Source organism: Bos mutus, chromosome 5 (genome assembly GCF_027580195.1).
Source record: "Bos mutus isolate GX-2022 chromosome 5, NWIPB_WYAK_1.1, whole genome shotgun sequence".
NCBI lineage: Eukaryota > Metazoa > Chordata > Mammalia > Artiodactyla > Bovidae > Bos > Bos mutus.
The window spans coordinates 113,272,819-113,285,570 of NC_091621.1; the positions used below are offsets into that span (position 1 = coordinate 113,272,819).

Genomic DNA, 12,752 nt, shown 5'->3' on the forward strand with positions numbered 1-12,752 from the left:
ACCCCTCTTCTGGCAGTCTCTGGATAATGATCTAAGAAGATAGGCTTACGTTTATAATTAGAGGATAATTTGGAGCGTATACACTATTTACAAGGGCCACCTTGCATGCAGCATGGAAGGCGGAGGGATGTTGTTGGGCACAGATGCCAACGGTCTGGGGGCCCCTCCTCCCTTCTCACCCTGTTTCTGCTGTTCCCACCCTCAGTGCCTGGTGGGGAGTTGGGGGCATAGAGACCAGCCCCCAGGACCTTGCTGCTTGCAGAAGGCCCAGGAGTGGCTCAGACAGCATCGCCAGTCTGGGGAGTGGGGCACTGGGCGAGTGGATGGCCCCTGCAGACTGTCCTCGCAGAGGACTCGGAAGGCCGGCCCCCGAGCACCTGGAGAGTGAGTGGATGGCTTGAGGGGCAGGAGTCCTGCCTCTACCGCAGGTCAGGAATGCACTGAGTCCAGCCAACGCTGCCGGGGCCCAGCAGGTCCTCCTCCAGGCCAGGGAAGCTGATGTCCAGCAGGATTTTGCTGAGGCTGTCATTCATCATGTCCAGGATCAGGCCCTCGGTCAGAGAGCGGTTGGCCGAGAGGCCGGCCACCTGCGGCTCGGGGGAACCCGGCTTGGGGACCTCCATGTCGGAGGACAGGCAGCTGCCGAAGGGGTCAGTGGCGAGGTCAAAGGGTTCGGAATTGAGGAGCTCTCGGGGGGAGTCAAAGAGGGGGACGCTTTTCAGAGGGGTGGCACTGAGATCCGCGAGCTCCAGGGAGTCCAGCAGGAGGCCAAAGGCACCCTGGGGGGCTCGTACAGGGCTGAAGTCGAGCCCCCACTTTGGCTGGGGGTGTGAGCCTCCAGGACTCAGGGGTTGTGGGAGGGCAGATTTGCTGGGGGTGGAGGAGGTGGGCAGCATCCCTTAATGGGTGTCTTAAAGGGGCCTCCATCTTCTGGCGGGGAGCCGGGCTGGCAGGTAGGCTGTGGGGGCCCTGCCAGGGCTGGCTGGGGAGCCCCCAGGCCCTCAGAGAGGAGCAGCTTGGGCTCCTCCAGGTGGGGCGGCACGAGGTGCTGTTTCCTCCGAGACTGGCTCATCTCCCGCCCCTCCCTGCGTTTGATCACCAGCAGGTCGGAGACACGGCAGGTGGGGGACCTGGACCCAGTGCTGGAGGACTTCTTGGGCCTGGGGGTTGGGGAGCAAGACGAGTCCTCCCAGGAGTGGGATGACTCTTCCTTGACCGATGGGCAGGGTGAAGGCCACGCTTCCAGGGGTGGGCTCTCGACTTTGATGGGCCTCCCTAGATGTGGTGTCTCCTCCCCAGGCTGGACGTCTTCCTCCTTGATGGATGGGACAGGAAGCAGAGGAGAGAGTCCTTCCATGAGGTGATACCAATTGCCGGCAAATGGGTCTTGTTGGTATGTATGTGAGTTACCACAGATTTTTCTTAAAATCAATCCTGCAGTATTTAATAAACTTTAAAACACTTGCCCCCTCGGCAATCTCATGTCTTGTTCTCTACCCACAGAAATAAAAGCACCAGCAAGAAAGATACTTGCAAAGGTATTTATTACAATGTTGGTCATAGGGCAGAAAAAGCCTGAAAAAATGTGCCCATGAAAGCAGAATGGTTAGAAAATTTATGGCAAAGTCACATCATGGACTATTATGTGCCATTAAAAAATAGTGAATAAGGAGCTTCCCTGGTGATCCAGTGGTTAAGAATCCGCCTTCCAATGCAGGGGACCTGGGTTCGACCCCTGGTTGGTGAGCTAAGATCCCACATCCCTGGAGGCCAAAAAACCAAAACATAAAATAGAAGCAATATTGTAACAAATACAATAAAGACTTTTAAAAAAAAGGTCCACATTAAAAAAATATATATATTAAAAAAAAAAAAAAAGTGAATTAGAGCGATGCCAAGTGATTGGAAGAATTTCCATGGGGCAGAAAGTGTAATACGACCCCACTGTCGAGGCTCTGGGTGGTGTGTGAGTATGTGTACCATGGTTACGGTGATCCATGTACGCAGAGCATGCTAAGAGCGTGAATGAGTCATGGGAGAAGGCATGCTAAACTGTCAACATGGCTTATCACGGGGAGCAGGGGGGACATGGGGAAGGTGAGGAGAGGCAAAATGAAGGAGGAAAAACTATAAGACTGCATCGAAACAAAAACACTATCCATGCTACAATCACATGAATGCATTTAAGGAAAATTATCTATGCTGGTATGTATACTTTTATGTATACAATGCTGGGCTGGAAGAAGCACAAGCTGGAATCAAGATTGCCAGGAGAAATATCAATAACCTCAGATATGCAGATGACACCAACCTTATGGCAGAAAGTGAAGAGGAACTCAAAAGCCTCTTGATGAAAGTGAAAGAGGAGAGTGAAAAAGATGGCTTAAAGCTCAACATTCAGAAAATGAAGATCATGGCATCTGGTCCCAACATTTCATGGGAAATAGATGGGGAAACAGTGGAAACAGTGTCAGACTTTATTTTTAGGGGCTCCAAAATCACTGCAGATGGTGATAGCAGCCATGAAATTAAAAGACACTTACTCCTTGGAAGAAAAGTTATGAGCAACCTAGATAGCATATTCAAAAGCAGAGACATTACTTTGCCAACAAAGGTCCATCTAGTCAAGGCTATAGTCATGTATGGATGTGAGAGTTGGACTGTGAAGAAGGCTGAGCGCTGAAGAATTGATGCTTTTGAACTGTGGTGTTGGAGAAGACTCTTGAGAGGCCCTTGGACTGCAAGGAGATTCAACCAGTCCATTCTGAAGGAGATCAGCCCTGGGTGTTCTTTGGAATGAATGATGCTAAAGCTGAAACTCCAGTACTTTGGCCACCTCATGCAAAGAGTTGACTCATTGGAAAAGACTCTGATGCTGGGAGGGATTGGGGGCAGGAGAAGAAGGGGATGACAGAGGATGAGATGGCTGGATGGCATCACTGACTCGATGGACTTGAATTTGAGTGAACTCCGGGAGTTGGTGATGGACAGGGAGGCCTGGCGTGCTGCGATTCATGGGGTCGCAAAGAGTCAGACACGACTGAGCGACTGAACTGAACTGAAAGTGATATTTTTAAGTTAAAAAACAAAAGCAAACCCAAGTCTCTTTATCTGAAATTGCAGCTACTTCCATCTCTGAGAAAGGGGCAGAGGGGCCCTTCCTTAATTTGTTACGGGCCAGGTCCTGCTCACAGATTCTTCTCTACGTCATGGTGGGGGTGTAACTTGCCCTCTCCAGCGTTCCAGCTCGACTGCTGATCTCAGCCAGGAGCAGCTCTCCCCAGGGGACTCTCAGCAACACCAGAAGATGTCCTAACTGTCACACCAGGCAGTGCTCCTGGTATCCAGCAAAGAGACCATGGATGCGGTTGCTAAGCATCTCTCAGGGCACAGGGTGCACCTCGCCCTCACAAAGCACTGTGCATGCTCAGTCGCCTCAGACTCTTTACCACCCCATGGACTGTAGCCCACCAGGCTCCTCTATCCATGGGATTTTCCAGGCAGGAACATTGAAGTGGGTTGCCATTTCCTTCTCCAGGGGATCTTCCCACCCAGGGATCGAACTCGAGTGTCTTACGTCTCCGGCACTGGCAGGCTGGTACTTTACCACTAGCGCCACCTGGGAAGCCCTGAATGTCAGCTGTTTGGAGGTCGAGAAACCCAGGGCTAGACTGTCCAGCCACTCTATGGTTGTGACTGGGCGTGCCCCAGGCCATGCCCTTTACAAGGCCCTCTCCACACTGCTGCCCCGACCTACTTCTTAAGCCTGCTTCCCTAGTGAACTCTTCCTGAACCGTCCCAGCCCATCTCCTATAACAATCACCCTCATCTCAATTCTCACAAACTCATCAGGCACATGTGGGCCTTCTAACATCGCTTACATTGTAAAGTTCCTTTTTATTGGGAATTTTTTTTTTTTAAGGATAGTTTACTAGGATTTTTTTTTTTTTTTAAGGCTATGCTGTGTCATGCAGGATCTTAGTTTTTTGACCAGGGATCAAACCCATGCCCTCTGCACTGGGAGTGTGGAGTCTTAACCACTGGACCACCAGGGAAGTCCCTAACAAGTTCCTTTTTGGCTCTAACACTATTGCATTTTCCTGTGCGTCGATGCCTGGTCTACCCACTAAATTTACAAGCTTCTCAACGGACACGGAGCAGAGCCCGTCACGGACTGGAGTCTTTCCTTGGAGAAGACCTAAGGCACTGACCTTGGGGGCGATGCGGACTCGCTTGCTGTGGCGGGCAAGCTCTGAGAGTGAGGCCGCCAGGGGCAAGGGCACCTTGACCGAGGGCTGCAGCACCAGCGACGGGTTCGCGGGGAACTGGATGGGCACCAGGTACGAGCTGACCCGCGGCAGTAGTGGCTTCATCTTCCGCCCTGGGGGAACACGATGGGTCGGGAGCAAGGTCCAGGGCCGGGTCCCCTCCCAGCCCTGGGTTCTTTGCTCTCCTTCCCTGGGCCCTGACTCCCGCATCTGCCCCCCTGTGGGTGTGCCCAGGGACCAGGCCTCCCCCTGTACTAACGTGCACCCAGGGGGAGTTCGGTTTTGATGGCCACGTTCCGGCGGAGATCAGGGTTGGGCCGTTTCTGCTGCTGTTTGGGACAGAGAGGGAGAGAGACAGACCTGGGTCAGGAGGGCAGGGGGACTGGGTAGGGGACCCCACCAGCTGCTCCGGGACCGGGCATGGAGTGGACCGACCGCCTGCTCCGGGACCGGGCACGGAGTGGACCGACCGCCTGGTCCCAGGAAGGTGGCAGCAGAGGCACAGGGTGGCGGGCGATCCTCCCACCTCATCCAGGTGTCCTCACCCCCAGGGTGCAAAGCATGGAGCTCTAGGAGGGCAAAGAAAAGCCAGGTAGAGAAGAGAGAGCAACGGCTGCCCATTGGACCTGTGCCGTGCACCTCATCAGCATCCTTTGGTGAGCCTGTGGCGGGTCCCCCTGCCACATGCTGCTCTGCTCAGGCCACCTTGATGAGTCCACGGGAGTGGGAGGTGGTGGCGGTCACCAGTGTTCTGATGCCCAGAAGCAAGGCTCTGCGTTCAGGGCTGGCAGGCGCACGGCCACAGGCTCCCATCTCCGGCTAACACCTTGTCCCTGTCACCGAAGCCATGCTGAGCGTGGAGGGGTAACAAGGCTGAGCCCCGAGCGGGAGGGAAAGAACCTTACTGATTCCGAGTGCTCGGGCGAGTGTGCAGACCCTGGGTCCAGTGGCTGGTGGTGGATGGGCATCGTGGGAGAGAAATGAGACCAAGTTACCACCAGTGCAGTCAAGCTGACCAGATGGATACACCTACTCCGGATGGACGCCCAGGGCCACCCTCAACTATGGGCTCTCCCGGGAGAGTGGAGGCAGCTAGTGGCAGCCTTGTGGGCACTCTGAAGCCCCAAAGTGATCACTTCTGACGAGAGATTCTGTAGGCTCCGTTTCTACTCTCCACTGTAAAGATCGGCTTTTTAACCCCATGTTTCCTAGACTTTCTAAGAATCACCTGAGATTCTTGCTAAAAACACTCCTGGGCTCATCCCAGGCCTACTGAATCAGAAGCCCCAAGAGGGGCTTGGGAGGCTGTATTTTAAGAAGTATCCTAGGCAGTTCTTATCACAGGGCAGTAGGGGCCACCCTGCCCCAGGAGGTCCCCTTTCTGGAAGAGGAAGTCCTCTCTGGGGCCTGGTCTAGCAGAGAAGGTGCTGTTCCTTAGGGGATGGTTGGCCCTTAACTCTGCCCTTAGCAGACAAGCTCATCCCAAGGAGGACTGGCTTCTTTCTTATTTTTTGGTGGAGAAGAAAGTTTGCTTTATTTAGGATGCTGGCAGCTGGGGTTGGGGTGGGGCGGGGTGGGGCGTGGAAGGATGGATTCCTATCCAAAGTTTGGCTGCCTGCCCCCCCTTCCCCACCAAGGACTTGTTTTCTTTTGAGATGGACATCATGGCCTCCAGCACTGGCTCTGTTTGGACAAAACCAGTACACTTACCTTAAATACCTGGTCAAGTGTCAGGTAGCGATTGGCACTGGGGTGAATGGTCCAGAAGGAGACCTTGCCGTTGGCAGACGTCTCACGGACGAACATGTCATGTAGAGAGAGGTTGTGGCGGATGGAGTTCTGAAAGTAGAGGACACAGCTCATCAGCTACTCTGTCCTGGGAGCGCCACCTCTGATGGCCCCGAGGAGGTTAGCCCCTGGCTTCGTGTCTCATAACCTTGCTTGCTGGCTGCTCTTGGGACTGTCCGCTTGGTAGGCTAGGTGACCTGAGCCACCAACCCAGCTGTCTAGTAGGGACAGAGACCGGGGCCGTTCCTGAGGTGGTGATAAAGCAGAGACCTGGACAGCTGTTGGGGGCTGGGAAAGATGAGTGAGGCTGTAGCAATAACCGGTAGCCAGAGAGGTGGGGGGAGAAATTACAATGCTGGGGAGTTCCCTGGTGCGCCAGCAGTTAGGACGCGGTGCTCTCACTGCTGGGGCCCAGGTTCAAAGCCTGGTCGGGGGACTGAGATCCTGCAAGTCACAAGGTGCAGCAAAAAAATAAAAAAGAAATCGGGAAGCTGGGGAATTTAGTTGAGGTGAGAGTGTGAGGCTGAGAGTTCTGCTGTGACCTAGATGTCCACTGATAGATGAATGGATAAAGAAGTTACAGTACATATATACAGCGGAATATTACTTGGCCACGAAAAGGAACACATTTAAGTCATTTGCAGAGACGTGGATGAACCTAGAGCCTGTTATAGAGTGAATTGAGTCAGAAAGAAAAAAATAAACATCGTCTATTAACATATATATATGGACTCTAGAAAAATGGTACAGACAAACCTAGCTGCAGGGCAGGAGTAGAGACAGAGACGTCGAGAGCAGACTGGTGGAAATGGTGGGGAAGGGGAGGGTGGGATGAACTGGGGGAGCAGCACTGACACACGCTGACATATGCCTGACATATGCCTCCATGCGTAAGACAGCCAGCCAGAGGGAAGCTGCAGAATAGCATAGGGAGCTCAGCTTGGTGCTCTGCGATGACTGAGAGGGCTGGGCTGGGGTCAGGGGGGAGGCTCAAGAGGGAGGGGATATATGTATATAGCTGATTCATGTTGTTGAACAAGAGAAACCCACACAATATTGTAAAGCAGCTATGTGCAAATTAAAAATAAGTAAATAAATAAAAACTATAAAAAAGATTCCTGCTGTGGGGAAAACAATCCAAAAGCCCCTTGGCTTGGGACAGAGCATCCGTAGGGCCCCTGAGCTGTGGCTATGAGACCTGCATGAGCTATGGCTCCAGGGCATCTGTTTTCCCATGAACATGAGGCAGAGAACATCCCCACCTACTGGAGAAGAGATGTGACTTTACAGGAGGTGAACCTTGGATCTTGCGGCTCCCAGATTATTTTTTTTTCATCAATATCTTTTCATAAAGCTACCTAGACACTCTAACCGCTATTCAGTGTAGCTTAGAAGTGGGCTCTGAGCGCCACTGAAGAGTGTGCATTACCCGGGGAGCGACAGATGAAGTGGCTGCAGGGCTCTTACTGATGGTTTTGCCCGGATTCAGTAGGGTCAAGTCTCAGTCCAAAAGATACGACTATCGTTTACGGTTCTAGCATCATCGGCACTTAACTCCTCCCCCCGCACCAGACACAGACTACCACTCTGCTGTGCAGACAAAACGACAGGCCTGGGCGACCTAGACTGTGGTTGTTGCGGGACATGATACCTTCCAGCCTGGCTTGGCGATGTGCTTGAAATAGGGGAAGTGGTCCTCGATCCAAGAGTAGATGTCTTTCAGGGTCATGCGCTTCCTCTCTGTGCTGTTGATGGCGAATTGTATCATGGCCATGTAGGAGTATGGGGGTCGTTCAGACACGGAGTCCGGCCAGGGTGCCGACGCTCCAGGGGGCCTCTCCACCTGAGGGCTCTGAGAAGCCAGAGGGAAAGAAAAATAGGCCATGAAAGGAGGGGTCACAAGGCCTCCCCTGCCCCACCCCCACCTTAAGAACACTCTCTAGAGAAAGCTTTTCTCCCACAGACCGGAACAGAAACAAACTCATCCGAGACCACTGTTCTATAGAAGAGAACTTTAGGATCAGGAAGGATTTTGGAGACGATCCCATCTAGTCTCTGAACACAGGACCACTTCTCTGTCATCGGTCATTTTGTTGAGAATATTGCCCGGTAATAAACAGAAGTCCATCTAGTCATTGCTGGTTGAAACCTTTCAGGAAAGTCTGGGCATATATTATGACCTTAAAGCACCGATCGTATGTTAAAACTATACCCGTTTTTCAGACCTCAGGGTTGAGGGACCTAGGTCTTAGTCCGATTCCTGCTCCTGATGTGATGTGAACAAACCCATCTCCTTTCAGTGTTTGTAGAACAGAAACATTCCCCAAAGTGTGGGCAGACAAAGGTCAGCAATGCACACATCTGGATAAGTCTGAGGCAAAGATCTGATCATCCATGTTTAAAAAGATTGAGCTATAACTTCAGGGAATTCCCTGGCGGTCCAGTGGTTAGGACTGTGCTTTTACTACCAGGGGTGTGGGTTCAATCCCTGGTCAGGGAACCAAGATCCTATAAGTTGCGAGGTGCAGCCACAATAAAACCCGAAAAATCAACTCCCTGCTTTGGGAATTCCCTAGAGGTCCAGTGGTTAGGGCTTGGCAATTTCATTGTGGTGGCCTGGGTTCGATCCCTGGTCGGGGAACTGTTATAAGATCCCACAAGCTATGAGGCACAGCCCCCTTTCCCCTCAAAAAAACTGAGCCATAACTTTATAAAGTACACAAGTTTTAAGTGAACAGCTCAATTTTCACTTATGCACACATTCACGTAAATTTTCCCCTTTAAAAATTATTGACGGGACTTCCCTGGCAGTCTAGCGGTTAAACCCCACATTTCCAAAGCAGAAGGCAAGAGTTTGATCTCTGGTGGGAGAGCTAAAATCTCCACATGCTGCTGACAAGGCCAAAAAACCCCACCAAATCTGTTGAATGAGGAATTAAGGGTATATATGAAGAGCAACCATGAAAAATAAACTCAGACCACACAAATGGGTCAAATCAATTTTGATTGGAGAGGTATTTAAAATTCACAACTCATTTTATTTGCTGTTAATTTGTCTTCTAATAAAGCAATCTTGTTAAAAATGCTGTACTCCTTTTCCACTGTCGGAATACCTCTTTAAAGTTCAAGGGGCTTTCTGAACTCAGGCCTCTTCATTAGTCCCTGAATACTAAGTACCTGCTAAGGATAGAGTGTTAAACCCAGTGCTGACAGGGTACAGGGTGAGCCAGAGGAATCTGCCCTCAAGGAAATTTCCCAGATAGGGGTAGCAGGGAAGATCCCAGGCAGAAAGGGAGCTCCAAATTATGCAGAATAACACTAAATAAAGTGCTAACATGAAAACTTGGCAATTCTGCTCCACAGCCTACTTGACCTACTTCCCTTCTTAGAAATTCCTGTACTGGCTCTGACTGCCCTGGTGGGGGACAGGACTGTTCATTCACCTTGGCCTGACTCTGCTCCAGGTGACGATTCTCCTTTTCTTCCACCTCTTGCTTGATGCTGCAGGAGCCCAGCCCGTCGGAAGTCATCTTTCCAAGCCACTGGATGTTGGTCAAGCTGTTGTCCAGGGGGCAGCTGGCTGCCTCACCGCCAGCTACAGGGGAGACAACCCAAGACGCCACTTCGGTGCCCGATTCCCTGCCTGGCAGGTCCACCGAGACTGGCAGTTAGGCATCACCTCTCCAGGTGATGACTGTGATCAGGGATCACCTCTCCAGGACCTCTGCCCTTAAGCACAGGGATTGTGCATGCTGAATCTACGGTGCCCTTTTAGGATTTCAGGAGAAATTCAGGAGCAGGGCTCAAGTTGCATTTCAACCTGAGCCACCCTGAGCCTCAGAGATTGGTCAAGACAACCTTACAAAAAGCATGATCGAACATCTCAACAAAGTAAGTCATTTTTCCATCTCGTGTTTCTCCTTTATTAAGATGGAGAAAGATTCCTACTTCCTTATGTGGTCACTGCAAAGGAGAAATAGAATAATAAACAAATCCTTTTCCAATATAAAGAAGGCAACAGAATGCTGAATTACATTGCAACCCTGTCGACAGGGCCCAAAGATCTGGGTCAAGGTTTCAGCATGAAGAAGGCAAGACTTTCCCCCAGTTCAGGCAGACACCTGTGTGTGTGCCCTAGGTATCAGCATGGCTGACTATGGTCCTTACACCAGAGAGTGAAGGCTGGCTCCTCCCCCCTTTGCCTTAAGAACCACATACCACAGTTCTTCAATTTCTGCCCAGGAAGGGCTCCCGCTGGTCTTGGAAGATTCTCATCCCCAGTTGCAGACTTTGGTCCCAGGGTCTCGGTGATTACTTCTGTCCTCTTGGGGTCCTTGCTGGTTTGGGCTTGACGCTGGGGTCCTGGAGGGGGAGTGGGGGCTCCCCCACAGCTGATGAGGATGAACTTGTTGGGCCCGCTGCTGCCACTCTCCTTCCCTTTGGCGGTCAGTGCTGTGATGATGCTCTGGATGTTGGCATTGTTGGGGACGACCACCACTTGGGTGTTGGGCATGGTTGGGTGGTTCAGGATCTTGATTCCGGCTGGAAACTTGCAGGGGTTGGGCTCTGCCACCTCCTTGGGGGCTTGCGCTTGAGCAGGCTCTTGTTGGGCAGGGGGCCCCTTCGGCTCCTCCTCTGCTGTGTCACCTGGAGCATTTTGAACAGGAAGGGGCAGCCTCTGTCTTTTGAGAATCAATGGCCTACGGGGGCTAGTTTTCATCATGAATCTGCGCTTTCACTCTCCATTGAGCATCACAAGCGTGGACCCTGCAAAGGGCAAGGGTCAGTGGGAGGTCAAAGGTTTGTTAGGCTGAGAAGGAGGTTCTGTTAGGGAGGGGTCTTCCTCATCATGTGACCAGGAGTGTGAACCCACAGGCCCAGGTGAATGCTCCCTGGGTCTCTGCAAGGACCGCGGACTATAAGGAGATGAGTTCTATAGACAAAACTGAAGCAAACAGAAGAAATTCAAAGGGGGAAAGTGGGATAAGGTTGGCTGTAGGTCCACATAGTCAAGGCTCTGGAAGATTAAGAATGTTTTGGGAATTCCCTGGTGGTTCAGCCCGTTAGGACTCTGCACTTTCACTGCCAAGGGTGTGGGTTCAACCACTGGCTGGGGAACTGAGATCTGCAAGCCCTGGGGCACGGCCAAAAGGAATGTTCAGCTACAGAAACAAGCGGAGAAGCTACAAAAATGTGGAAATGTCTCTTCTTGCCTAGTCTAACACAGACCACTTGCGGTAACTGTCAGGATGAGGACCCTGGAACAGGCCATCCTGACAGAACTCTGATCCCAGGATCCATTCTAGCATAGACCACTTGGTCTGAGCCCACAGAATCAGAGGAAAAAGGCAGATTGTACCATTATACTACTGTCACACCGTTGAAGAAATCATCTCCCAGTGCACAAGACTTCAGACAGAAGGGAAACTGCTCTATTCAACATCCAGAGTAATGCTGAGGGGTGACATCGTTTCATGGGCTATTATGCTAGCACTGATCTTAAAAAAAAGTATATACATTTTTTTCTTTCACAATTTGCAAACTATTTATATAGCGACATTTTAGTACCTGCATATGCTTGTTCATATTTCAACTTTCTAAGCATGTTACCATCTTGCTTAACTTCTCTTCCAGAACCAAGACTATAATCCTTGTCTCCTGACTAGTGCTGTGCATTAAGGAAGAGTTTTATCTTTTAAAAATTGTGTTTTGTTGATTTTGACAGATCCATGGCATACTCTACTATTGTGTGAAGTAGTGAAATTCTGCTGAGAGGTACTTTGAGAGACAGAATAACTGTCTGCCTCGTCTTTAGAATATCTGCAATCTCCCTAGAAATGACTGTCACGCTCGTCTGACATTTGCCATCTGCTTAGAGGTCACAGACCCTCTCCACTCTGCTGCCTCCCTTTCCTTTATATCTAGGTTTCCTCTACCTTCAAATCTCAGTTTTACTTCCACCTCCTATCTCTTCCGCCCTCCCTTCCTCCCTCCACCCATCAATCAGTAGATGCTAGTATTTCTTCCTCGCCCCCAAAAAGATATTTTCCTGGTCTAAAGCGTCTTAATTTTTCCTTCTACTCTGACCAGCTTACTTGCTACCATTGCCAACACTTTCTAGCCGGGAGATTTCCGGAGCGGCTCCCGGGGACTCACCATCATCCAGACCAGGGCAAGGCTGCGGGGGTCTCTGGAACCCGGAGGAGGGTCCTGGGACAGGGCGCAGTGGAGACTGGGTTACCTAGAAGGGAGAGCACCTGGGCTCAGGGGAGTGTGCGAGCCGCGGCAACCAGCGCAGTAAGCTTAGAGGGACCCCAGCCCCAGGGGAAAGGCTGGGGGGCTTAGTGGGAGAGGTGAGGGGGGGGTGGGGGCCCGGGAGGCTGGATGCAGCAGCACGGCGCACTGTCGCCAGTCCCCCGCAACCCCCTGGCCGGAGCCAGCTCTCCGCGCCCGCCGGCCCCGGGCCTCCAGCCCGTCGCCCACTCACCTCGCTGCACCGTCGGCTCCGGGCGGCTCGGCGCTGCTCCGACCTGCGGGCCTGACCGAGACCCCGGCTGCGGGGGCGGGAATCCCGGGATCCCGGCGGGGGAGGGGAGGGGGAGGGTGTCCCAGGCCCGGGCCGGGGGTGGGGTCCCGCTCTGGGGCTTTCAGTTTGTTCCGCTGTTTGAAATTGGCGCCGGCGGAGCGTTGCGGTCA

At 52.0% G+C, this 12,752-nt stretch overlaps 1 protein-coding gene across 1 annotated transcript; it reads right to left on the minus strand.

Annotated features, from left to right (window-relative positions):
- Nucleotides 1-290: 290 nt before the first annotated feature.
- Nucleotides 291-12,689, minus strand: FOXM1 (forkhead box M1). The gene is given in 14 exon segments (XM_070371743.1): nt 291-813; nt 815-851; nt 854-898; nt 901-1,389; nt 1,714-1,747; nt 4,206-4,381; nt 4,528-4,597; nt 5,174-5,218; nt 5,979-6,107; nt 7,708-7,908; nt 9,500-9,651; nt 10,275-10,823; nt 12,213-12,297; nt 12,544-12,689. Coding segments are annotated over 12 exon segments (2,277 nt in total). The 5' UTR covers nt 10,780-10,823; nt 12,213-12,297; nt 12,544-12,689; the 3' UTR covers nt 291-419.
- Nucleotides 12,690-12,752: the final 63 nt, after the last annotated feature.